The sequence below is a fragment of the Pogona vitticeps genome, chromosome 2, assembly GCF_051106095.1.
Source record: "Pogona vitticeps strain Pit_001003342236 chromosome 2, PviZW2.1, whole genome shotgun sequence".
NCBI lineage: Eukaryota > Metazoa > Chordata > Lepidosauria > Squamata > Agamidae > Pogona > Pogona vitticeps.
The window spans coordinates 34,773,132-34,800,547 of record NC_135784.1 but is presented as its reverse complement, the minus strand read 5'-3'; the positions used below and the strand labels follow the sequence as shown (position 1 = coordinate 34,800,547).

General features: G+C 47.9%; 2 protein-coding genes across 11 annotated transcripts in view; both read right to left on the bottom strand.

Moving 5' to 3' along the window:
- USP19 (ubiquitin specific peptidase 19) overlaps positions 1-1,190 on the bottom strand; it is a 39,618-nt gene extending 38,428 nt beyond the window's left edge. For 4 of the 10 annotated variants that reach the window (XM_078388799.1, XM_072989290.2, XM_078388796.1 and 1 more), the window contains exon 1: positions 1,055-1,190. The gene's annotated coding sequence lies outside the window, so the exon portion shown is untranslated. Of the gene's footprint in view, positions 1-793; positions 959-1,054 lie in introns of those variants that run through there. The other 6 variants (XM_020795403.3, XM_020795402.3, XM_020795397.3 and 3 more) reach the window with 3 other exon arrangements.
- A 4,895-nt stretch (positions 1,191-6,085) lies between these two features.
- Positions 6,086-27,416, bottom strand: part of LAMB2 (laminin subunit beta 2) — a 64,394-nt gene continuing 43,063 nt past the window's right edge. Inside the window, exons 20-33 of the mRNA XM_020795407.3 lie at positions 24,294-24,457; positions 23,562-23,786; positions 22,991-23,208; positions 21,438-21,534; positions 18,684-19,050; positions 17,472-17,656; positions 16,393-16,634; positions 15,455-15,658; positions 15,074-15,218; positions 13,504-13,711; positions 11,438-11,579; positions 10,863-11,039; positions 8,276-8,435; positions 6,086-7,018 (exon numbers count right to left, since the gene is read on the bottom strand). Coding sequence (XP_020651066.3) covers positions 6,882-7,018; positions 8,276-8,435; positions 10,863-11,039; positions 11,438-11,579; positions 13,504-13,711; positions 15,074-15,218; positions 15,455-15,658; positions 16,393-16,634; positions 17,472-17,656; positions 18,684-19,050; positions 21,438-21,534; positions 22,991-23,208; positions 23,562-23,786; positions 24,294-24,457 — 2,671 coding nt within the window. The 3' untranslated portion in view covers positions 6,086-6,881. The remainder of the gene's footprint in view (positions 7,019-8,275; positions 8,436-10,862; positions 11,040-11,437; positions 11,580-13,503; positions 13,712-15,073; positions 15,219-15,454; positions 15,659-16,392; positions 16,635-17,471; positions 17,657-18,683; positions 19,051-21,437; positions 21,535-22,990; positions 23,209-23,561; positions 23,787-24,293; positions 24,458-27,416) is intronic.

Here is a 27,416-nt window from a genome sequence, read left to right as displayed (position 1 = left end):
CAACAGAAGCTTGAAGTCTCGTTTAAGATGCCCCAAACAAACCTCACACCAGGGGCTGTCATACCCTCCTCTGCCTTCTGGTTAAGGGTCTGTGTTCATCACATACAATGAGACCAAGTGGTTGGTTGCGCCTGGCTATTTTCATTACCCTGACCTAACCAAGCTCAGCCTTGGGAGCCTCTCCCCGCTTTTCCCCAGCTGGCATTTACCTCAGGCCACCACCCTCTCTCCCGCCTGCTTCCAGGGGCCTTTATTAGGGAAGGAGCAGCCAAGAGAACAGGGCCGTTTTATTCCCAGCCACTTCTTCCTCTTCTCCTAGGGAGGCAAACGCCCGAAGTAAAAACCAGGCAAAAGGACGTCTCCGGCCTCACACCCTTGATCCCTCCCTCCCCCGCCTTCTGCAAGAGGCTCCTCGGGTGACACCGGCCGTCCTTCCAGCCTCTGCTGGCCGACATAAAGGAAGGTGCGCTTTCGGCAAAGGCCTTTTATCTGCCCGCTGCCCACCTTCGAAGGAAACTGAGGCAGCCCGAGCAGAGCCGAGCCTGAGCTCGGGGAAACAAAACACCCCGAGGGAAAGCGAAGGAGACGAGGCTGCCCTACGGGGCGGACCAGGCCCGAAGCCCGCTGACGGGAGCCCCCTCCCCCCCGAACTGCCCCCCCCCCGGAGCTCCCTTTTGTTGTGCCCACAGAGACAGACGCTCAACTCCCGGGCCAGAAGGACGGCGAGCGAAGGAGCGAAAGGGAGAGGCAACGGCCCACAGGGACGGCGCCTGCGCGGACAAGGAATACACACCTCACGAGGTGTGGAATGCTCGAGCCTCTGCACCTCACCCGCTTAAGTAACCCCAGCGGTCCCACAGAGAGAGAGAGAAAGAGAGAGAGAGAGGCCGGCGGGCAGGCACGCAGGCCCCTCAGCGTTTCCCCGGCAAGCGCCTCAGGCCAGGCCAGGCCAAGCCCCGCCCCCTCCAGGCCCCGCCTTCCCAAAGGACTCCGGAGCCCCCCATCCCCCTGGCAGGCCCCGCCCTCGCGCTCCTCGGCCCGCGCGGTCACTCACCGCGGTCACTCTTTCCCCCTCCCGCGCGCCCGGGCCGCTCCCACCCCCCGCGCGGTTTTTTTTTTGTTGTGGTGGTGGTTTCGAACCGCAAATCCAGGCGAGCGGGCGGACTCAGGAGGAGCCAGGCCCCAGGTCGTGACGTACTTCCGGAAGCCGGCACCGCTACGCAACCACGTGACGACGTGGAAGCAAAAGCGGCGACAGAGTGCGCGTGCGGCAAGAAGTGGAGGCCAAATAAATAAAGAATAAATGCGGCGTCACCTGACGGGGGAACACAACACACGCACACGATTTTTCCCCTACTTGGACTTTATGACGTCACAGGGCGTCCCCATGGCAACCGGGTCATAAGGAGACTGCGAGGCGATGCGCATCGTTATAAAGCTCCCTGTTCTTTCAGGGAAGCCGTTCCGCCATTTGATGACTTACAAACAGCGGGCTTTCAGTCATTGTGTGTGTGTGTTTAGTCGTTTAGTCGTGTCCGACTCTTCGTGACCCCATGGACCAGAGCACGCCAGGCCCTCCTGTCTTCTACTGCCTCCCGGAGTTGTGTCAGGTTCATGTTGGTTGTTTCGCAGACACTGTCCAGCCATCTCATCCTCGGTCGTCCCCTTCTCCTCTTGCCTTCACACCTTCCTAACATCAAGGTTTTTTCCAAGGACTCTTGTCTTCTCATGAGATGGCCAAAGTACTGGAGCCTCAGCTTCAGGATCTGTTTCAGTCATTAGTGGTATGAAATTTCCGATTTCACTGGGAGGCTAAGCCGTCTGGATCGATTCCCTGCTCCCTCCCCACCAACGCCTCCCCCACCCCACCTCCGGTGGACCCGCCGTGGCTCTCTGGGCGGTGGAGGCGGGTTGCCCTTTTCTTTTCCTGCAGTAAGATTTGTGGTTCATGTGGCCGAGATGCCGTCGAAGGACAGGCGTACAACCACTGTGTGTTTTTTTTTACAGCTTGCCAATGTATACATTTGAGGCTCTCTGGCTTGACAGTTTAGTTTGAAGTTGGAGTCAAAAAGGCTGAAAAATGGTAGTAAATAATCAGGTTTCTGAGGAGTTACAGTAGTCCCTTGGGAGAAAGAGAAGCCAATGAATGGGTTGCGCGCCGCCGCCGGTCCCCTCCAACCCCGAAACCTGAAGGAAATCTTGCCTTGACAGCCTTGAGGGCAGGGATGGCCGATTTGAATGGGACCCTTTTCGGCAAGTGAGAAGGGGGAGTGGCTGAGGAGGAGTTGCTGGGCGAAGGAAGAGAAGATTTGGTAGAAATAATTTAAAAAAAAAAGGATCCACGGGCAGGAGAGTCGGTCACTGCTCAGGTGTATGGAGAGGAGTGGCTGAACGAGAGAGGAGAAGAGAAGGCGGTGTGGAAACCGCCTTATTGAAGGGAAACGGCAGAGACGGCAAGAAGGAAGAAGAGCGTTTAGAGAGAGAAAAAGCAGAGAAATCCGGGCATGCCTAACTTCCCTTGGGATCAGTCTTGGGAGGAGGAGGCCTTTCCCTCACAAATCTGCAACGTTGTGGGCAAGAAAGTTTGGGAACGGAATATAGATTGGTTATTTCACCGCTAGATCCAGGCATGGAGTTGGTTGCGGTGTCTTTTGGCCATTACCTCTTTCAGGTTCAGTTAAAAGCCAAGGAGGGGACATGAACGTTTTAAAGAAGGGATATTCAACACCTACAGACGGATGTTTTAAAAGTTCCAAGTTAGATAAAACAGTGGGCAAATATTTCTACCATGTTTAATAAACCTGTTGAATTTAAACTTGAAGGTATGACTTGGTGGTTTGAATGAAGGAGCTGGGATGGAAATGGGACGAGGCTTGCAAAATCCTCACATTCCTATGATGCAGGTACAGTATGTGTAATGTGCAAAAAACAAAACAAAACCCCACAAACCCTTTAAAAGATGTTACCTACAGATAATATACTGTGGCATTTTTATCCAGACTTCTTTGTAAGCCATTGTTTCATTGCAGAACTTAGAAATACTAAACACATATTAAAGGCTGTGTCATCGCTGAAAACACATTCTGGAGAAGCAGGTAACAGGATACAAATCATGAGTGTCTGGTAGAAATAGGTTAGGAAAATCTGGCCATCTAGGAATTCTGCAGAAGACTTCACTTAGAAGTCTCTAAATGTATATATTCCTAGATGGCCAGATTTTCCTAACCTAGTATTTCTACCAAACACTCATGGTTGTATCCTGTTACCTGCTTCTCCAGAATGCTCCCCACTAAAAGCAGATAACTTTACAATTAATGTACTGCCAAGTCAATTCTGACTCATGGCAATTCTTGCCAGGGTGTTCTATTTACAAAGTACTCAGAAATGGTTTCCCATTCCCTTCCTCCAAGGGTGCCTTGAGACTACGCACCTTGCCCAAGGCCACGTAGGCTAGTTCTTCTCCTGGGAGCAATAGTGGGGAATTAAACTCTGAACTTCTGGCTTCACCACCAGTTACCCAACTCCCTAAGCTATTACAGATTATTTACAGTGAGCCTAAACTCACTGAGAAAAAGCTGTCCGCAGGCAGCAGAATTAGATGGTTGGACAGTGTCATCGAAGCTACCAACATGAATTTGACCCGACTCTGGGAGGCAGTGGAAGACAGGAGGGCCTGGCGTGCTCTGGTCCATGGGGCCACGAAGAGTCAGACATAACTAAACGAACGAACATATACCTGGTTGCACAATGATCTATACTGTAAAAATAATAATTAAAAAAATCTTTAGCAATGCTGAAGAGCAGTACAGGATTGGTTGATAGCTTCTGAGTACAGCTAAACTAGTTAAGTGATAATATATTATCTTCCATCTATGTAGTTTTTACATCCTTAAGATAAAGGCATAGTCAGGATGCTGTTACCTTGATTGTTACCATAGCAACCACGATGCTGCCATGGCAACCAAAAAGTTTCCGCCGCAGTAACAACCCTAAAATTATTGCCATGGTACCCCGTCCATGCCATCAGCACTGGTGCAACATTATTGAAATAAAGACTGATAGTTCACCAATATGATTGATGCTTTGTCAACCCTAAAGAAACCAGGGTGACAGTCAGTGGTAACTTAAACGTTGACAGAAATGCCTTGGAATATGTTTGAAGCTATTGTACTTGTGTAAAAGGCTTAATAACGACACAAGAACTTAATAAATAATGCTGCCTGGTACCAATAGAAACACTATAGACAACCTCCCACACACTCTAGTTCTCGTGTTATGTGGCTGACAGGTGTCTTTTGTCCATACTGTTTCCAGGCAGACATTCCTACATGTAGGCATTTGACAGGGGCAGCAGTGCACACAAAATTTTGTTGTCTTAGGCTAAGGCCAAGATCTCTCTCCTAATAGAAGTCAACTGGACAGACAGTTGACTCTTATTGCAATACAAGTGATGGCATAGTGTCCTGCACAGTTCTTGCACGGTTACAAGTTCCCTAGTCAGGGTACAGTGGATGGCAGTGTGATGAGTGAGAGCAGAAGCAATTCTGCCATCATAATGTGGTGAGGGTTATCCTCATGATGCCAGATTTATTCAAAACAAGACCTCTAGGCATAAGCTATTATGCCAGCTTCTCCATTAATTTCAATCTAAGGGGCAACTCTGCATCTTTTGACCTCCCTGGGTTTCTTAAAGTTGATTTGGAGGACTTGCAAAGTCTGTTAGCAAAGTCTGTACAAGCCTGAAAGCTGTCAATCAGGAAGAGAGAAAAGGTATTGCAGGGGACCTCATTTAAAACAATGTTTTTGGTATGTATAATTTAAAAATGTTTCTGTTGTGTATCATCAAGTCACCCCAAACTTACGGTAACCCCATGAATGAGCCTTCTCCAAAATGTCCCATTCTCAACAGGCCTGTTCAGCTCTTGCAAACTCAAGCCGGTGGCTTCCTTTAGGAAGTCAGTCCATCTCTTTTCCTGCTGCCTTCAACCTTTATTAGCATTATAGTTTTCTCTGGTATTCTGTCTTCTCATGATGTGCCCAAATAGGACAATGTCAGTTTCAACATTTTTGCCTCCAGAGATAGTTCAGTCTTGATTTGAACTAGGACCCACTTGTTTGTCTTACTGGCAGTCCAGGATATCAGCAAGAGTCTCCTGCAGCACCACATTTCAAACAAATCAAATTTTCCTTGTTAGTTTTCTTATTTGACCAGCTTTCACACCCATACACGGTGATCGGAAATACAAAACTGTGGATGGTCTTGGTCTCTAGTGACACATCCTTGCACTTGATGATCTTTTCTAGTTGCTTCATTGCTGTTCTTCCTAGTCTCAGTTGTCTTCTGATTTCTTAGCTGCAGTCCTCATTTAGATTCATGATTGAACCAAGGTAGATAAAATCTCAATTTTAAGTTCTTCATTGTTAATGCTAAAGTCTAGTTCTGCTGTTTAGCCTTTTGTTTCTGATCATGGGGCGTTCTTGGCAAAGATACTGGAGTGGCATTGCCATTTCCTACTCCAGGTGGATTGCGTTTAGTCGGAACTCTCCACTATGTCTTGTCCGTCTTGGGTGTCCCTGCACGGCATAGGCCACAGCTTCTCTGAGTTACTCAAGCCCCTTCGCCACGACAAGGCAGCAATCCATGAAGTATCATGCTGTAGTCATGATAAAAATATACAGGGCAGTACTGCAATGTTTTCAGTGCAGCATGCCAAATAATGTGTGTAGGACTGCAGCAAAATGTGCAGTTTTGAGATTTAGCATTTGCTAACCCCACCCAAAAGAAAGCAAGGACATGATACCAAGTCTGCCACCAGTTACATGAAAGGTTACTCTTTAAGACTCCAGTTCCTCACATTCCACGCTGGCGTGGCCAAGGGCCAAGTGCTGCTGAACTTCAGGTGCTGCTGAACTTCATCTCCCATCAGCATTCATCAGCATAGCCATGAGTAACAAATGATGGGAGTTGCAGCCCAACAACATCTGGAGGGGCACAGTCCCCATCTAGTCTCTGAAGTGAAGTGCAACTCAAGAGTCAAGACTAGTTGTGCAGACAAGACACAAACGAACAAACAGGGCAGCTAGCTGCAGAGAGCAACGCCACTTTGGGCCTTTATTCTCACACAAATATAAGCTACGCTGGTTGGGGCAGAGCATGTGTAAAATGGGTCTCCCAATGTACCTTCTTCGCCTCCTCCCCATTCTGCTGTGAACTGTTTCCCTTCTTTCCGCTCAGTGGTGTTTTGAACATGATGGAAGAGATTGGCAGATTTCAGCAAGGGAAATGTTCCTTCAGCATCTTAGTGCCTCTGTATGCTCTGATGCAGGAGACCAGCTTGGAGGAAGTCCTCATAATGTAGCCTGGTTGTAGGAGTGCTGCTTTTGGGGAGCATAGGAGACTGAGGGCAAAACTATATGTTACAGAGAACTTATCATTCTCACAAAGATCACATAAATATTTCAGAAACAATATTCCAGCAGACATTTACTACTGAGAGTTTTATGAGCAGAAAACCAATCACAAAATAAAGCAATTGTTTGCAGTTGTGACAATCAGGTGTTTTCAGCTGTTAAAGAATTCTCTTTTCTAATGACAGGCTATCTCTAACGTATAATTTTGCCCTGAGGTGAAGGGTGACAACTCATGTCAAGCACTGCTGAAAGAAATGATCAAAGGAAAAACAGTGCTCAGGGCACTAGCTAGAGCAGACTTCTCCAGCTTGTTGCCACCAGATATGTTAAGACTACAATTCCCAGATTCTGGGAGTTGTAGGCCAACACTGAAAAGCACTAAGTTGGGAAAGGCTAGAGCAGAGCGTTAGCTAACAGTTCTTCAAGCACAAAGGCAAGGGCAGTGAGTGGCAGGGGGAGAAAATGGTGCCTCACTGGCAGGTGTTGTAGATCTGGATCTGCTGGTTGATGTCTCCCAGGATGCTCCTCATCTTGGCCTCCAGCCCGTCAAGTTGGGCTGCTTTCTCTTGCAGCAGCCGCTCATTTTCTTCATACGTTTCTTCCAGTTCTGGGTAGACGAGAGGGAAAAAGTAGGGGCTGAGATGGAAAATGCAAGATGGAGAGGAGCAAGGAACAGGCAGCACAGCTCACACATTCCCATTCTTCAAGCCAGCATCAAAGCAACCAGTTCAGCAACTGGATTCCTGCCATTCCAGACACTCCCTTTGAGGTGAAAGAATCATTTATTCCTTCAGCAAGAATGTTTGCATTGCTTCAGTGCTACATAATCTGTCCTCCCCATTGGATGCCTGAGTGCTGGGAGCAAACCAGGAAGGTGAGGGTGGGGGAGGCTTAGGAAGTGTACTGGATCTAGGGTTTAACTTAACTGGTCCTTCAGTGGCCCATAGAGCCTGGCTTTGCTGGCCCAGACAAGGCAAACTTCCCCTTGCTGTTTAGGAGAAGCGAAAGAAGAAGTCCAAGCATCTGCAGTGGTTGAGGGCCACAGGATGCTGAATTAAGATGGGCCCTGCCCTGCCTTTGTTTAGACCTGTCTCATCCAATAAAGTCCTCCTATCCTGGCAGAGATGGGCAGTGTGGTTCCCTGTGGGTGCTGCTGGACTGCAACCAGAGCTGAGAGGAACAGCAGTTTGATATAATCTATAGCCTGTCATATCTTCTCTCCTGGTCATCCAGTTCCCTGTTCTCCTTAGCACTGACCTTTCTTTCCAGATGTTTATTATCCCAGTCCTTGTGGCATTAGAGAGGGGAGGGAATTAAGTTTCAAATTAGGACACAATCCCTACAAAATAATCTATTCTGAATTCAGAATGAGGGTAACCTAGGCACCCAGTTGATTAAAAAAACACATTCAAGTTCACATATACAACCCCCATCCCTTCCCAATGCTCCCGGTTACTTTACAGCAATGAGGCAGCTGTGGTGGATGAGCCTTTTTGGAAACCTTTCTAGATGTCCTATAGTAAACATACAAATATCAGAAATACCAAAATGTATAATGTAACATAAAAGAATGTAAATCACCCTCCTGACTCCAAGAATAAATTGCAAAAATGGATGGAAGTCAATACTAATCACATCCCATCACATATCTGGGAATAGAGAAGGTCTTAACCTGGAGATGAAAAGGTGACAAATGTCTCCCTGGAAAAAGCTGGTCGGGGGGCTAGGGAGAACATAACCGAAAAGGCCCTCCCTCTTGTCGTTCCCCTCTCAGCCTCCCTCTGAGGAAGCAATCCAGGGAAGGCCTCCATTGTGTGTGTCCTTGCCTGACGTGGAAACTCTTGGGGTCTTGAGTGATACTTACCACTCAGCCGCCGCAGTTTGACATCAGCATCTTTCAGAAGCCCCTTGGCCTCATCTCGTAGGCGCTCTGCTTTCTGCCGAGCCCCCAGGACGTGCTGAGCCTTGTGTTCCACCAATTCCCTCATCGTGTGGTACCTGTCGCCCAGCTGGCCATCCAGGATCTGCAGTGCAAGACACAGGCTAGCCGGTGAGCAGGACCGAAATCTGTCCCTCACTCCTTACCACTTCGGTGTCACAGTGAAAAGAGATGATCAAATCTGAGTCTTGTAATCATCCTTTTGTTGTGAATCCAGGATGGATGAGATCTTGTTCTTGCTGATAATCCTGCCGACCATATACTTTCAGCAGCCGTACCAGTACTTTACACATGGAAAAGGGCAAGTCCCTGCCCCAAACCCTTTGCAGTCTTTTTCATCCTGTCTGTACCCAAGAAGAAATATCCTCCTAGATCAGAGCAGTTTCCCAGGAAGGATTAGGATGATTACTGGAATTGTTTTCCCATGAGGCACCATATCTCTTTTTGAGGCACATAATGGACTAGAAGACTGCAACAGAGGGATGACCCTGCCTCATGGACTCTGAGCGTTACTCTTTAAATATCCAAAATGCGTTATTCCACAGGAATGCTTCAAAGTTAAACAGCTAAAGCCTTGTGGTTAAAGGAAAGGACGTTACCCACCTGACTCAATCCACCTCCCAGAGGCTTTATTACACTCTCTGTCTCCCAGCCAGGGCAGGACTTCATCTCAAGGAACTGCTGCCTTTTGGCATTTGCATTTCGTAAGCATTTGGAGTCAGATGCATTTCTCCTGGACAGTTTCGCTTGCTTTGATTTCAGAGATCTCCAGGTATTCAACCCTGCCAATGATTTATTGGCCAAAATCCTGTGCCAGGTGTAAGCTCAAGCCTACCTCTCCATCTGTTCCTCTGTCATAAGCTGCCACTGCCATGATTCTCAGGGGTGCACCTGCATCCGCATACAACCCCAAGAAGGGCAGCAGTGGCAGGAACAGGTAGATAGTGACCCTTGGGCTAACACTACGAGCAAGATCTCAGGCAGTGAATGCTTTACTAGCAATTGCAGATGCTCCTTGTCACGAACAGGCAGTCACATGATCTCTCAGCTGAAACTACATTATAGGGTGTTATAAAGCAGTAGTCCCCAACCTTAGGCCTCCAGATGTTTTTGGACTGCAACTCCCAGAAGCCTTCACCACCATCCCTGCTGGTCAGGATTTCTGGGAACTGAAGTCCAAGAACATCTGGAGGCCCAAGGTTGGGGACTACTGTTATAAAGGATAAAGCAGGATGGGGTGATCCTGGAACAAAGAGCTGAGCACTTTGGAGGATGAGGGGGAGATTTGTAACAAATAGAAGAAATGCATTTCATTTACATGCTGTAATTTAAGAAATTGCAATGGAGCTTGTCAGGGCTTTTTTTTTTTTTTTTTTTTTTTTTTTTTTTTTTTTTTTTGGGTTTCTGATAACAGTGGGATGAAACTGACAACTCTAAATCCCTGGAGGCACTCACACAAAAAGCCAGTGGAACTGGCAGAAGAATTGCGACAAAAAGTCTAAGAGGATATATGAAGTTACCGAGAAAAAAATATGAAGAGCCTCCAAAGATTGATTTATACCAGAAACACTTGATTGCTATTATTTATTGGAAAATGCCTAAAGTCTTTAAGAAGAAGTGAAACAGAAATCTTCTGCAAATTAAAAAAAGCAAGCTAATTAAAACCAGCAGATTAGTAGCCTTGCATGAAGGCCCTGCGCTTAGAAAACAGGGAGGTTGTTTCCTTCACCCACTTTCTAAATCCCAGTTCAGACCAGTCAGTGGGGCAGCTTTGTCAGTCATTATTGGATTCTTTTTAAAGATTATTTTTATTACAAATACATACAACAAAAATCTTTTTTTAAAAAGAATATTATTCTGTATATCCTTTAAGTTGATTCAATTATTTAACAATATTTTATTGCTTGTGCCCCAACCTGATATCTTTCAATATGGAATGCAATGCAGATACAGTACGATCCCTGTATCCAAGGCTGAAAGCCTTGGATAATAGTGAATGCTATACATAGCATAATACAGTAAAAGAAAAAAAAATCCAGAAATACGGTATGTATTTTCACCATGTATTACCAGAACTGGTCACTAGAGGGAGCAAGAGACTATGCTGTGTATTTCTTCAAGAACAAGAATTCCTAACATGGTCTCCCACTAGTGGCTAGTTCTGGTAAAGACATCATTAAGATATGTATTTCTAGCTCAAAAAAATATTGTTAATATTTTCAGACTGTAGATAAGTAAAACCATGGATACTGACCCTGCAAGCAAGGAGGTCCTGCTGTGTTTCAGTAAATAAATAAATAAAGTTGGAAGCGGGGAGAAGAAAAAAACGGAGGAGGGAAAGTGGGAAGACCCTTTGCAACAGTGGTGGAGAAGTTGGTCTGCTTTTTTAAACCAGCTCAGAATTCCCATTAACTCCTCCTCACATGAAGAAGGATAAGGGATTATGGGAACTGCAGTGTAAAATATCTGGAAGGCCCAAGTTCCCCCGTGTCTGCTTTGGAGCCTCACATACCTGTTTGGCTTCCTGAGCTCGCTCCCTTGCAGCACTGGCCGTCTCCTCCGCTCGTGTGGCTGCCAGGCTGTTGTTGGCCCGCTTCATCTTGAGGGCATCCACCTGCCTGTCAAGGTGGCCCACCCGCTCCATCACTGCGGCCAACTGACCCTCTGCGCTTGCAGTCTTTTTGCGGATCTGGTGGAGAAGGGAGAAGACGAGGGGGTGGTATGCAGTGGATAAGCCCTAGGAGGCTCACCTTGGGGTGGGGGGGGGATGTGCCTTCTTGTCTATAATGGCCCTGCTCCCATACAAGTTCTCTCTTTTAACTACTTCACTCTTGAAGCAATAACTCGGTAGAGCTCCAGGCACTAATGCAAAAGCTGCCTTGACCTGGGAAAATGAGCATGACTCCTCTGTCAGTGCCACGTTTCCCCTGAAGCGTTTCTTCCCAGTGGTTTTGTCTCAGAGAAGGTTAGCCTCTCTGTGTGGCTTATAAGAAATGCAGCTAAAACTGTCAAGATCTCTCTGTGCAGGTTTACAAGTATGTTTTCTAAGGAGGGGCCGGGAAAAGTTGGGCCCAAGGGGTGGCGTACCTGGTTAACCACATCTTCTGTGTGGTAGATGTCGCTGGCTGCATCGCGGATGGCTTTCTCTGCAGCACTTTGGGCACGCTTGGCATCGTCAAGAGCCTTCTTCACTGACCCAGCCGTACTCTTTACACTCTCTGCCCGAGCGCTAGTAGGAGGAAATAGACGAACATAGAAATACAGCTCCCATGTTGACCAGCAGTTCCAGCATTAGAACAGGGGGTAAATTCACAGAGGCAATCCAACTACAAGCAGGCTTTAGCCATAATCACTAAGTGAAACCTCTATGTACGGGTGCAGTATCTCTTGAATTAGCAGGTGCTCCTGCAGGATACTAGGCTAAGGAGTGCTATGAGGAAAGACTGAAAGAACTGGGCACGTTTAACCTTGAAAAGAGGAGACTGAGGGAAGACATGGTAGCACTTTTCAAATGCTTGAAATACACTCATATGGAGGAGGGGCAGGATTTGTTCTCGATCATCTCAGGGTGCAGGACATATAACAATGGGCTCAAGCTACCGGAAGCCAGATTTAGGCTGAATATTGGGGAAAACGTCTTAACTGTTAGAGCAGTACAACAATGGAGCCAATTACCTCAGGAGGTGGTGAGTGTCCCAATGCTAGAGGTGTTCAAGAGAAAATTGGACAACCCTCTGCTTTTATTTGGATCTCTGCCCTGAGGAGGGCATTAGACTCAATGGCCTCTTCCAACTCAATTATTCTGTGATTCTCTGGTCTATATCAGCCATTCTCAATGGGGGCTCTGTGGCCCCATGGGGCATCCTGGCACAATTGAGGAAGGGCACAGATGAATCTGTTTGTGTTGTATCTTTGTTTGTACAAAACCAAAGGCTTTCCTTTTTTGACAGGGGTTCCTGGAACTTGAGAAGATCTCCTAAAAGAGCTGTGCCCCCACCCCCAAAAAAATCAGAATGGCTGGTCTACATCCATGCCAAAATTCAGTAACCCTCCAAGGTTTCAGAGCAGAGTTCTTCTCAGTCTAAACCTGGAGATGCTGATGCCTGAACCTGTGACTTCCTGCATGGGAAGGAAGGGCTCTGCCCTTGAGCTCTGGGCCCCTGTCAGGACAGGAGGGACTGCAGTGCCGTTGTAAAGAGCACATATTCTGCATGCAGAAGGACCCAGTTTGAATCCCTGGCATTTCCACTGTGAGTAGTAGGGCTATGGATAAACCCTGCTGGAGTCCTCAAAGAGTCAATGCTGATCAAAATAAAGCTCCTGAGCTTGTTGGACCAATGCTCTGAGGCAGGATAAGCAAGCTTCTTGTGTTCATGGCTATTCAAGTTCCTTGTAGGAAAAAGGGCCTCTTGTCCAGCTGCCCCTGTGCACAGAAAATGTTCCTGTATCTTTGCAGGAATATCTTTTCCCCAGAACTTGGAAATATTTCTTACTTACTTACTTACTTACTTACTTACTTACTTACTTACTTACTTACTTACTTACTTACTTACTCCCATCCATCCATCCATCCATCCATCCATCCATCCATCCATCCATCCATCCATCCATCCATGAATGAATAAATGAATGAATGAATGAATGAATGAATGAATGAATGAATCTTTCAGCCAGTGCCATCATTGGCTTGTTACTTGAAGGTTTCCAGGAGCTGGAGTCCAAAAATTGTGCTGCCTTGTATAACAGTCCTCTATTGGAGTCCAGATGGTCAGCCCACTCACTCAGCCTGTGACAACAACCCTGCAAGTTTCACCACAAGCTGTGGAGTTTCTTTTTTAGTGTGTTTTGCCTGGAATACAAGCACCCAGGCCAGCCTTACCCAACCTGTGGCCCACCAGCTGTGTTCGACTGCCTCTCCCACCCTTTCCTGTCAGCATGATTAAGGAGACAGTCCAGTAAATAAACCCGAGTTCCACATTAGGCACCAACATTAGGCTGGTTAGGCAGCAGCTTGGGGAAGACTCTTAGCTTTCCTTTCATGCTGCTAAACATGGCCCGGCTGCTCTTGGGAAGGTGGCTCCTTGAACAATGGTGTGGACCTCCCAGGGCTGAAGAGCGCCGCCCTCCGCTGCCACACTCCCCGCCCCACTCACTTGGCACGCTGGGCGTTCTGCAGCAGCTGCCCTGCCTTGCGCACATCCCCTGCCGTTTGGTCCAAGATGGCATCCACGTTGGCCAGGCTGCTGACGCGCTCCTTGATCTGCTCGGCGAGATGGTGGATTTGAGCAGGGGACGCCGGAATGGAGAGTTCCAGCACACGAGAGGCTACCAGGGCAATGCTGTCTGGATCAGCCCCCTCGACTGCGTAAGGAATAGAGCAGTGAGAGCAGTTCAAGAAAGGGAGGGGCTATCTTGGAGTCAGACGGGGGTGGTGGACCCTCCTTCATTGGGGACAGGGGGAAGGTTGGGTAGCTATCTTTCAGAGATACTGCAATGTGGATCTCCTGCTTTGGCGGGGGTTGGAGTTGATAAACCCTGGGGTGCCCTCCATCTCTATAATCCGATGATTCAAATGAGTAAGCTGGCACTTCCCACCCACTCCCTCTGGGCCACCCCCTTAAGGGTACCTTTGCCTTCTGTTCTCCTCCCTTCATAACTAATTCTCCAAATCACCTTAAGTTATTTGCTGCTGCTTAATCTTACACAGTTCTCCTGACCATGAGAAGAGTTGTCTATTTAAATGTGGAAGCTAATTTGAGAGTTTTGCTGCGAAACAGAGGTGTATTTTTAAATCCTCCAAAAGAAAGGGAATCAGAAAAAGGAGCATATTACTAGAGTAGCATTCTTTTATACCACTCCTAGGGTGATTTTCTCCTTTCCACTGTAGACAACAAGGTTATTTCCTTCTTAAAAGGAGAGCAAAGGAGAAGACGTCTGAAAACTATCTGGCACGATTCCTTATTATTATTAGAAATAGAGACTACACAAGATCTCCAATTAGGGTCAGACCCTTGCCTGAAACCCTAGTGAAATGCCACTGATCAGAGTTGACAATAGAGGAATAGATAGAGCAAACATTTGAATCATTATAAGGTAGCTTCCTACATTCCTAATCTGTTTCTTTGTCTACCACAACAGTTTAGTATCAGCATCTGCTAAAACAAACCTCATCTCAGATCTTGACACTTCTCTCCCCACACTCAAAATTATCTAAGTTTTGCAAAGAAAATAAGGTTTAAGAATTCTACGTTGTTTTGCAAATATTGGGGGGGGGGCGGGGCGGGTGGGAATATTTGCATATTAATATCTACTGATGAACTTGCCCAGGTTATCCTAACCATAGTATTTGCATGTCGTGGTGTGTGATGAGGGTCACTTTGGTGTCAAAAGGAAACTACTTTTTGTTTCAGAAAAGACCTCGACTTAGAGAGGCCATGCTGACACAAGAGAGGGAGTGTGCGATCTCTAATTAATCAGTTCTATTATGCTTCTGCTGATTTGAAGGGTGGGATGGGGTAGGAGAGGTTTGATTTGGGGGGGGGTATTTGTTTTTTGTTTTATTTTTATTTCTACCTCTCTGTTTTTTGGCATGGAATATTTCCATGAGCTATCTTGAGAGAAACTCCTTCTTAAGGTGGGAAGCAGAGAAGAGAAAGGTGAAAACAATTATTAATATATTGAGAATATGGCATAGAAATAGATTGCTTTTGATTCTGCACTTACGATTCAGGAATCCCTTGATCTGCTGGATGAGATCCCGCAGCTCCTTATTCGAGCGCTCCAGACGGGCTTTGGTGGCATTTGCATTGTCCAAAGCCGCCTGGGCCCTCTGCTTCGCTTCACCTGCCCGGGCTTTTGCTGCAGCCACCTGCCAAGAAAGGATCAGATCCCCTATTCAGCCAGCAGGGGGCAACAAATACTCAAGAATGCAAAGGACGAGGATTCCAACAAGAAAATTATTCATCATTCTATCAAAAGCCTATTGTGGCATTTAGGTTGTACTTGTGCCCCACATGGATCTTTCTGATGGAACAGCATAAAGCTTTTCACCTGATACATTTCCAAAATATCCAGTCTCCCTCCCCCCGCCGCACTTTTTATTACCTGGCGCAAGAGGGTATCCACATCAACCACAGCCCGGCGTAGCTCTCCCTCCGCATGGCGAGCCCGGTCCAGTGCATTGTCAGCTGTGGCCACTGCCCCATTGCAGTTGAGGCCTCCGCAGTGACGCCGGCCATCTTCATCACGGCAACCAGCCCCTCCACAGGGGCTACTGGCACAAGGGGCATCCCCCGGGGCCCCACATACCTGGGCAGAGGGAGCAGCAGGAGAGAGAAACTCTGAAGCTCTAGGGATCATTTCTCACTCCCCACCATGCCTTTCAAGACTACCTGAGGCCCTCTTTCCCTCCATGGAGGCTGATAGTTTGTACTGAGATTGGGGGGGGGGGAACGCTGGTGGAATCAAGGAGCACTTTGGAGCTGCTGTAGGGCATCATCTGTGCTGAAAAAGTGGCTTTTTGTGTTTCTCTCCAACCTGGAAGTGACTTGTTCAATTATAGTTTTGGAAACGTCAATGCTTTTAGAAGAAAAGCATAGATCCTGGAAGCTTCCTGGGGTGCGATTTTCCTTTTGTTTTGAACAAAACAAACAAACAAACCCAGCCAAACATTTTCTCCCAGCAGCAGTCCAGGGCCCACAAAAATGGGGGGCACTGTGTTGCTCATCACATGAACTTCCTTACTCTTGTGTTCTCTTGTTTTATTACCTACACTATGTGGGCTCCAGCTGAATGCTAGACTCTTTTATTCTTCACGTAGTTTGCCCCTGCTGAAAAATCCCCTCAGGGAAGGCTTCTCTGTAGCTCGTCTTGTTTTGTGCATTTTACACACACACACACACACACACACACACACACACACACACACACACACACACACACACACACACACACACACACACAAAAGCTCCAGGCTTGTTTTGTGCATTACACACACACACACACACACCCCTGTACGCATGCACACACAAAATCCCACCTACCTTCTCATTGATCTGATGCAGGCTCAGCCCTCCAACACGTGTCGACAGGTCTATCAGGCCTCGACGGTTGGCCGCGTTCTGCTTGTTGAAGGCATCTCTTCGCGAGGCCATCATTTGTTCTGTGCGGCGCCGGGAAGCAGCGGAGTGGCTGACGGGGCTCGGAACGGCCAAGGTGGAGAGGTTGGCCCGATGCTCTGCTTCTCGGGACTGCACAAAGGACTGACGGACACTGTCATAGGCACCTGGAATCATTTCAAAACATGGGCATCCAGGGATCGTACTAGATGGTGAAGACATTGGCAAGTACTTCTGCTAGCGTGAAACCCTACTCCCAGATCATTGATGGGCATGTAGTTTATGACACTTCTAGTGACAGGAGCCGTAGAAGCATCTAAACTCTCTTGCCTCTCACCAGGGTGATTTCCTGAATTATAAGTAACAGTGAGGTACCTTGAAATTAGCGCTAGGCTGCAAAGGACACAGTGGTTTAGCACTGAACTCTTTACTGTTGTTGCTGATCTAGCACTGTTTCTCCTATTGTGAAGAATCACACGAGGGATTCCCTATTCTAAAAAGCTGACAAAACAATCTCACAGCTTTCTTTTCAATGTGAGGTATGAAATCCGGTCGGATCACCAGTAAAATGGAGTGAAAGTGACACCGATTTCTTTAAAAATGTAAATTATTCTATGCTACTAGTAGGTTTCGCATTACAGTAATTTGATAGACTGCAAAGCAGGAATCATTTTTGTGATAGAATCATTGGAAATTGCAGTGATGTACTGTATAAAGAAATGCACTGACTGGTCTCAAAACTGTAGTGTGAGCATCCAGGCAGAAAAGGGGTAGGTGGAGGAGGAAGAGTTGCCAACCTTGGATCTCCAGATGTTCTTGGACTAAAACTCCCAGAAGCCTTCACCACTAGTTGTGCTGGCCAGAATTTCTGGGACTTGTTGTCCAAGAACATCTGGGGACCCAAGGTTGGAAACCACTGCAGTTAAAAAATCGTACAACAAAATGCATGGCGAGTTAGGGATTTTGAACTGCTTTGGGCCTCTAGATGAATGTTGGATGCTTACCTAAAACATTGGCATTGATGAGGGCATCCAGCTGGCGCACCAGGTCTGCCATAGTGAGATTGAGGCCACGAGCGCCCCGCTCCAGTGTGCCCAGGGCATGGTTTGCATTGAAGTTCTTGTCCTGGGTGGCTGTCAAGGAACCCTCCAAACGAGTCAGTGTTTCTGTTACATCAGCGATCTCTTGCCTGGGCAGAAAGAGAAATCAAGGGCATCACCCCTGAGAGGCTTGACTATTGCTCCTCCTCCATAACAATGCACCGTAAGCCTTGCATTGATTAGGGGGACTGTAGCTCAGTACTGTAGTAGAGAGCAGGTGTTTTATGCACTCCAGGCTTCCAGTTCAGTCACTTAGACAGATCCACTCTCTAGTAATGGGAAGGAAAACAAGCTGTTTGCTTAGGAGAGCAGCTGCCAGCCAGAAACGCAAGCAGCCTGACCTGGTGGTACATGGCACGTTCCTATAGTTCAATGTTTCCTCTCCAGCAGTGGATTGCCAGATGGGAAATCCTATCTCCATCAACACATGGGAGGAAAGCGACAACATAGACAAACCCCTGATGTTTGTCCTGGGCTGATCTTTGAAGGCACATCACCTGGGGATGCGCAGGTGGCATTTATAGTTGAGGAAGGTGAAAGCTGTTGACAGACAACTTAATGAGGAAGGGGCAGGGAGGAGAATGAATCCTTTCTAAAAGACCACTGGCTGGGCTTTCACTGGATCTAAAGGAATCCACTGCTTCCAAAATCCTGCCATCCCATTCCAACCAGAATAGAAAGTGTGTGGTAGAGAGGTTATGGCCCTAGCATATTTTTTTCCAGGCCTGTTTCCAGGGTTCAAAGTGCCTTTTGGGTGGGCTGAAAAGGTTTTTGGCCAATGAATCCAGGCATAGGTAGCTGTTGTGGGGGAGCAGATGGATAACTGCCTTGGCCCCTCTTTGGGGAGAAAGGCAGGATGTAAAGAAAGTGACTAAACACAAGAGAAAAATAAATCCACCACCCGCCTGTAGCCCTCCATGAGCCAGATTGTGCCAGCAAGGATGGCTTTTCCAACCTCTTTGTTCTGCTTCCTGCTTCCTTGCCACTCAGATATGGCCACTGTCCCTAAAAAAATAACTTTGCCACCTGACCCATGCCAGCATATCCGTTTTTCCCCTGGCCATCTCTGTTCCCAGGCCGATGCCATTTCACAGTGGTGCCTGACTTTTGACTCACCGCAGCTCATCCATGCTATGCAAGAGGTGGGTGCTGGCAGTGGCATTGCGGGCACCGATGATCGCTTGGGCAGCGCTCAGCTTCTCCTGCAGCCGCCGGAAGGCCCCTTCGAAGGCTCCAGTCAGGCCTGACTGTTGAAGATGTTGGGCGCGCTCTGCCAGGCTGCGGGTGCGAGCGGCCAAGTCTTGAACAATCCGGTCCCAGTCCCCGAAGCATTCATGGCAGGGCTGGCAGGCAGGGAATTCACCAGCAAAACCTCGGGAGCACTGGTCGCAGCGCACCCCGGACACGCCTGGGCGGCAGGAGCAGTGCCCCGTGAGGGGGTGGCACTGGGGCTTCTCGATCCCACGAGGGTCACAGTCACAGGCTGCACGTAAGACAGATTCTGTAAACAAGAGAGACCTGGCCCACCCACTCTTCCCTCTTATACAGCACATCCTAGCCAGTGACTGTTTTGAGTTACACTTCCCCCCTCCCTCCACCTCCAAAACCCCAGCCACTACAGCCCGTCAGCAGGCTGTCAGGGCCAGAAGCAAACTTTTCAAACTCTGAAATTTGCAGACAAAAGCCAGACGGCATCTCCCTCACCTGCCGCCTCCCAATCTGGCTCCTCAAAATGCCTCCTTCTCATCTCACTCCCCTCCACACTACTTCTTCTTCTTCTTCTTGTTACTCTCCTACTAGAGGCTAGGTGTCATCCTGGCTGTTCTGGCTTTAGACACAGCAGTTTTAAATGCTGATCTTGTCTTGCATTCAAAGCATCCTCCTCTGTCTTCTTCAACCAGGAAATTCTTCTCCTTCCTGAACCTCTTTTCTCACGGAGCAGCGGGGACAATCTGTACTTTTCACTTCTCAATAACTGAACAAAATATTTTGGCTTCCTGCATCCATGGTTTGTAGGTTTACTTGCTTTTTATTCCTTTGTTTTATTGTTTCTTCAGAGTCATCCTTCTAATCCAAGACATTTATTGCCACTTCCAATAAAGCAATATTTCAAATGCTTCTTTTTTCTTCTTCACATAGTGGCTTATCTAAAAGGCCAGGATTCCATACCATGGTGTAGAATTGAGAATAACCAGCACTACACAACATGCACTTGCCAAGCCACTTTATTTTCTTGTTTCTTGTACATCCCAACCTTCATCTTAAGGAAACTTTTCAGAGCCCCCTTTGATCTGACACTTGTTGCTTGCCTTCTCTTCTACTTATATTCTATTTCATAGAATTGTGAAGTTGGAAGGGGCCTGTAAGGCCATCAAGTCCAGCCCTCTGCTCAGTGCAGGAATACAAATCAAAGGATATCTGCCAGGTGGTTCTCTAAGTGTCTCTTGAATGCCTCCAGATTTGGAGCACTCACCACCTCTCGAGGTATTTGGTTCCACTGCCGTACTCCTCTAACAGTTAGGAATTTTTTTCTTGATATTCAACTGAAATCTGGCTTCCTAGAATTTGATCCCATTGTTGCATATCCTGCACTCTGTGATGATCGAGAACAGATCCTGCCCTTCCTTTGAATGATAGCCTTTCCAAGTATTTGAAAAGTGCTATCATATCTCTCCACGCTCTTCTTTTCTCAAAGCTAAACATGCCCAGTTCTTTTAGTCTTTCCTCACATGTAAGGTTCCCTATAAGTTGAGCACGCGTGCCTCTGCCTCCTTCCATGCAGATGTCTTCCTCCACGACACAGCAATCATGTTAGTTTCTGGTCGCAACAGAACCCTGTGCATGGGGGTGCGGAGTTGCGCATGGAGGAGTAAAGTCATGTGTGAGAGAGGCAGAGCCCTGCCCAGCGGAGCTGGAAGTTAGAGGGCACGTTTGTTTGTTTGTTTGTTTTTTGGACTTATATACCGCCCCATAGCGCTACAAGCACTCTCCGGGCGGTTTACAATTTAATTATGCAGGCTACACATTGCCCCCCCCCCAGCAAGCTGGGTACTCATTTTACCAACCTCGGAAGGATAGAAGGCTGAGTCAACCTTGAGCCGGCTACCTGGGAATTGAACCCCAGGTCGTGAGCACAGTTTTAGCTGCAGTACAGCGATTTAACCACTGCACCACGTTGCTCATAGGGCTTGGTTTCCAGCCCCCTGATCATCCTTGTTGCTGTCCTCTCAACGTATTCCAATCTGTTCACATCCTTCATCAAGTGTGATGTCCAGAACGGGACACAATACTCAAGGTGAGGCCTACCCAGTGCTGAATAGAGGGGGACTAGCACTTTGTGGGATTTGGAGACTATACTTCTGTTAATGCAGCCTAAAATAGTATTTGCCTTTTTTGTAACCACATTACACTGTTGGCTCACATTAAGCCTTGTGATCTACAAAGACTGCAAGATCCTTTTCGCTTGCAGTATTGCTGAGCCAGATCATCTCTCTAGATCATTTTAAATTTTGTTTCTGTCTTCCCGGGTATTAGCAATTCCACCCAATTTTGTGTCGTCTTCAAATCTGATTAGCATTCCCTGTATCCCCTGATACAGGCCATTAATTAAAAAAAATTGAATAGCACTGGGCCCTATGTTGTTTATTTAATTAGTGTCTCGATTCTCCCTGTGTGTACCATTTATCTCATCCTTCATTTTTTTTGTTTACCAGTCCATTGAAAAAAAAAATCCAAGCAGCTCATTTTCAAGATTTCTCTATCCCTGTTATCACTGAATTTCAGCATGGACATGGTTCCATTTGCCCGTATTCTCCAAGGTTTTGTATCTCCCTTGCCAGGATTCATTTCTGCTCACCGCCACCTACTCACCTCTGCATTGCTGGCTGGGTTCACCCCAGTGGTTCGCCTGGCATTCTGAGCAGGTGCGGCCACCAAATCCTGGTCGACACTGGCACTGCCCTGTGAACTGCGAGAAACTCCCTGTTAGAGCGACAGCATCGGAAAGACCCTCAGACCGCCACCTATGTAACACCCCACAGCAAAGTGAAATAGAAAAGGTGCCATCAAGGCGCACAGGCAGAGATGCAAACCAATGATATGTAGTACGCAGCAGTATTAGCAGCACGACTTGGGTCATATCGTGCTTTAGGGTGTTCAGAGGATTTCAGATATATTTGCCATGCAATATTTGTTGCAGACCCATTCTTTAATCCAAGCCAGAATCTCCTGGGTGAAGCACAACCAGTTCACCCCAGGATTTAGATCAGACTGGCAAGGCAAAGGCTGTCTCCCTGTTGCTGGGGTAAAAAAAAAAGGAACTATAATATAAACTCTTATTTTAAATTTGGTGGTTATTCCAAAACATGCCTAGGTCTCTGAATACAACATTCCCCAGTCCACTACTCTTCAATGGTGTGCTAGAAGTAATGAAAATGGTCATCTGAAAAGTCTGAAGGGTGCTGGTTTGGGAGAGACAGCCTTACATTGACCCCACCAGGTAGACAAGAATTATATCATCCATTTACCCCAGTGATGCACGTGGCATAGCAAGGGACGCATTTGAAACTACAGGAACATGGCTTGCCTTGGCCCATCTGAGCTCCCAGCAGAGGTGCAATCTGGCCAGGAGACTTCTCAGTTCATGGCTCCGTTTCTCTGCACTCTTGCTAAAGAAACCTAGAAGAGCTCCTCTACTTTGCTGTCGGACAGATGCCGTAGAGAGACGGGTTTGCAGAGAAGAGACCGGTTCAGTTCCCCATCTTGGCTTAGTGCCAAGCTGAAGGATACTTCCGTTCATGCACTCTTGCTTCCGTGTTGAAGCCCTGCACCTCCTACGCCTTGCTGTAACACCCTTGGGTGATGCTGCCCATCGCCTGAGCATCCTGGCAGATTTATTTATTTATTTATTTATTTATTTATTTATTTATTTATTTATTTATTTATTTATTTATTCATTCATTCATTCATTCATTCATTCATTCATTCATTCATTCATTCATTCCATTTATACCCCGCCTATCTGGTCATATTGATCAGATCTCCTCTATATCCCTGCCTCGTGCTTCTAGCTACACTGCGGCCCGACATGGATCTAAACAGGTGGCTTCATCTGTCATCTTGACGCGGGACGTTTCCTCCAAGCAGCGGAAGGCAATTTACATGGCATGTGCCCTCTTCTCCTCTTCATTTTATCCTCAACATAACCCTGTTAGGTAGGATAGGGCTGAGAACAAAACTGAGGGGGACTAAAATGACCAGCTTGCATTCTTCCAGTGAAGTTCATGGCTAAGCAGGGATTTGAACCCAGGCCTCCCTGGTCCTAGTCTAACATAGTAACCACTGCACGACCATGGCTCTGAACCCTCAGACCTGCCTGCGGATGCTCCTGGCCCTGCCTTGTGCAGCATACAGCGAGGCCTCACCTGATTGCAAGCGGAGCTCAGTGAATACTGGGGGTGGCAGGCACACGGTTGGCAGCCCTGCCCGCTGGCTAAGTTCCAGAAGTTGGGGGCACAGTGGTTACAGTTCTGCCCTTGGACGTGGGGCAGGCACTGGCACTGGCCACTGTACCTTTCACATTGGCACCGATCCTGCCCTTGACACGCGCTGGGCACGGTGCCTAGGCTGTTACAGGAGCAGCCTGCAATGAGGAAGATGAGACTCAGCATTCTTATTTCAGAAAAATGACACAGTTAAAAAAGAGAGAGAGAGAGAGAGGCAGCAGTGTGTGTGTGTGTGTGTGTGCGTGTGTTCAGTGCTGTAAAGCTGGAATTGACTTTTATTGACCCTAACAGGGCTTTCAAGGGAAGTGAGATATTTAAGGAGGGGTCTTACCAGTTCCACTTCCCCAGGCAGTTTCTGTGGCTGAACAGGGATTTGAACCCTGTTCTCCAGAGTTCTAGTCCATCATTGGTGTACCAAATAGCTAAACGCATGTGAATTAAAATAATTTCTGCAAAAACTGACACTTGTCTCTTCCCAACAAACACTCACGGCGGCAGGTGCGTCGGGTGGCATCGCCATAGTAGCCCCCTTGGCAGAACTGACACTGGTCCCCTTCTGTGTGGTAGAGGCATCGGAGACACTGGCCCGTCCTTCGATCACAAGACGCAGGGTCGGTCATATCAATGTTGTTATTGCACCCACAGGGCAGGCACTGGCCCCTGGCCTGCCAAGGGTTGCCATAGTAACCAGGTGCACATTCATCGCAGCGTGGGCCTAGGTAAGAGAAAGGAGCTGTGTGGGATGGGCTGGCACAAGCAACGGCAGTTTTGACACCCTCCTCTCTGCTCCAAAACACACACACACACATACACACGAATGCACAGGCATCCAAGAGTTGTGTTTACTAGGACCAACTAAAAGTTTCACAGAACTGCACAAGCTTCCAAGCTCTCCGTTAGGCATAGAGTTCTAGAGAACTCAAGAAGTTGCACATTTTTTTCTGGTGACATTTACATTGGTCCTAACAAACCTTCTGGCAATTTTCAAGCAGGGGCCGTGCAACTACTTGTGCTTTATTCCAAATGCACACAGTGTCTCTCTAGAGCCACAGGTCTTTAACAGACTTACAGCCACCTCTGGGCACCGTCCCCAAGGCCCGAAGAGGAGGTCATCCCGGTGAGTTCTTGCATTCTCGCACTCTTCCAACATAACCTGGGCCTTCCCTCCTGCCTTGCAACCCCAGCCCCACTAGGCGACAAGAGAGATCAACGCAGGACTTGCCAGTATAGCCCGGGAGGCAGCTACATATTACAGTTCCAGACCGGCTGTCTTGGCGGCAAGCAGCAGCAAAATGGCGTCCAGAGCCGGGTGCCTCGGGGCAAAGGCAGGGGCGGCAGTGACCACCAGAGGCCAGCAACGGGTTCCCGTAGTATCCAGAGACACAACTGCAGATGTGGGAAGAGGAAGGTTTGCTTATAAACACATGACCCTGTGGCACTCTAATACAGTAGGGTTCCTGCATCCGCAGAGAATCCGTTCCAAGCCCTCCCACGAATGCTGGAAAAAGTGGGGTTACTTACCTGTAACCAGGGTTCTTCAAGTGGTCATTCTGTGAATTCACACATAAAGGGTTAAGTCAGCGCCAGCGTCGGTTCCTTCGGAATTTTCTAGAGCTCTGGAAATGAAACATAGTTTAACATCAGTCATACTGCGCATGCTCCGCCCGCCTAAGCCCCAGTTCCATTTTCCGCCACTATAATAGAGTGAGTTACTAAGAAAACAGTGACGGAAGTGGGGAGGCCGGGCGGGCATGTGTGAATTCACAGAATGACCACTTGAAGAACCCTGGTTACAGGTAAGTAACCCCACTTTCTTCTTCGTGGTCTTCTGTGAATGCACACATAAAGGGTGACTAGCAAGCTAAACTCACCGGAAGGAGGGACGTCACTGTAGGGCGGATGCCAGCACAGCTCTCCCAAATCTGGTCTCTTTCTTTGCTCTGATGTCCAGCCGGTAATGAGTAATGAAGGTAGACGGCTGCGACCACGTAGCAGTGCGGCAGATATCAGGAAGGTCAATGCCATGTAGAAGAGCAGTAGAAGAGGCTACAGCCCTTGTAGAGTGCGCACGTAAGTGCTCAGGAGGAGCCAAATTGTGAAGTTGGTATGCCAAGGAAATTGTGGATACCAGCCACCGGGAAAGCGATGATGGAGAGGCCGGGAGTCCTTTTTTGCGTCCAAAATAGCAGAGGAAAAGCTTCGGGGAGGAGCGGAAGTCTTTAGTCCTTGACACATAAAAAGCCAGTGCCCTTTTGACATCTAAAGTGTGGAGCATGCGCTCTAAATCAGAAGTTGGAGAAGCAAAAAGTGTAGGTAGTACTAACGGCTGGTTCAAGTGGAACCCAGAGACGACTTTAGGTAAAAAGGATATGTCAGTGTGTAACACAACCTTGTCAGGAAAAAATTGCAGAAAGGGTTGATCAGCCCGGAGAGCGGCCAATTCACTGGCCCTACGGGCAGAAGTGATCGCAACAAGAAACAAAACTTTGAGAGACAACAGTTTCAAGTCACAAGTTGCTAGAGGCTCAAAGGGGAGTCTCATAAGGGATTGTAACACTAAGTGGAGAGACCATTGAGGGAGTGGAGGTTTCACAGGGGGGCGCAGATGTGTAAGTCCTTTAAGGAATGCTTTAACTGTAGGATGTGAAAACAAACGGGAGGCTGGTGAGTTCCTAGGCTGGAAAGAAACAATAGCTGCTATGTACACTCTTAACGTAGAAATAGACAGTTTAAAGTCAAATAAGTAACGTAGAAATAGCAACAAGGTGGATAGGTCGACTGGAGAAGACGGGAGACCTCTAGACTGTGTGAACTTGAGGAAGCTGTTCCATTTATATTTATAAAGCAAGGAAGTGGAGGCCTTCTTAGACTTGTCAAGGACCTCTCTTATTTCGGGGATATCCTCCACGCTGTGAGATGGAGCGTCTGAGGCTCGGGATGGAATATGCTGCCCTGGTCCTGAGTGAGTAGGGCTGGAAAGATTGGGAGTTTTACTGAATCCACTGTCATCGACATCAAGGTGGGAAACCACGGCTGTCGGGGCCAATGGGGTGCTATAAGAATCGCCTCGGCGCCGTCCTGCCGAAGTTTCACCAGGGTTCTCTGTATCAGGGGGAACGGAGGGAAGAGATATAGAAGATCCTCTGTCCAAGGGATCATGAAGGCGTCCCCTAGCGAGCGAGGGCCGTGTCCTGCCCTGGAGGCAAAAAGAGGGCATTTCGTGTTGGCATGTGTGGCAAACAGATCGATCACCGGTATGCCCCAACGACGGCAAAGGCTGTGAAATATCCGCGGGTGGAGTTCCCATTCGTGCATCTGAACAGCGCGACGGCTGAGCTCGTCCGCAAGGGCATTGTCTTGCGTTGACACATGGACCGCCACTAGGAATATGTGATGACGGTAACACCATTCCCATAACGTTACCGTTAGATACAGGAGAGACTGAGAGTGCGTGCCTCCCTGTTTGTTGAGGTAGTACATGGCCGTGGTGTTGTCTGTCACTACCTGTACAGCACGACCATGTACTAGCGGGAAAAAGGATTTGAGAGCTTTGATAACGGCTATCATCTCCAAGTGATTGATGTGAAGGTTGTGTTCCTGTGGGGACCAAAGGGCATGAACTCGATGAGGACCGCAATGTGCCCCCCAGCCTGAGGGGCTGGCATCTGTGGTGACTTGGACAGATAGTTGTAGCGGACGAAATGGGCGTCCCACGCGTAGATGAGGTTGAAACGTCCACCACCGCAGTTGACGGGCTAACTCTGGGGTAACTGTCAGCCGGCGTAACTGATGATGGGCAAGAGGATCGAAAAGAGCCAGGAGCCATGATTGCAAGGATCTGAGTTTGAGTCGGGCATGCGCAAGTGCCGGTGTAGTGGAGGACATTAGACCCAGAAGATGCTGGGCATGCAAGGCTGTCACCTTGGCACCTGGTTTGAATTTGCGAACTGCTTTTATGATTTTCAATATGCGATCCCGAGGGAGAAATATGCGGCCCTTTAAGGCATCCAAGGTCGCCCCTATGTAGTCTACAGTCTGAGAGGGAACAAGGTGAGATTTTTTGTAATTTATTTGGAGCCCCAAATTGCGAAGTACATGAAGGGTGAATTTTGTGTCCCGAAGGGCCTTGCTCTTGGATGGGGAGACGACTAGCCAGTCGTCGATGTACGGGAAGACCTGGATTCCGTGAAGTCGCAGGTAAGCAGCCACCGGGGCCATACACTTCGTGAACGTCCTGGGAGCTGTGGCTAGGCCGAATGGAAGGGCCTGGTACTGGTAAGCGGTGTCCATGAAGATGAACCGGAGGAATCTGCGATGGGTGGGATGGATGGAGATGTGAAAATAC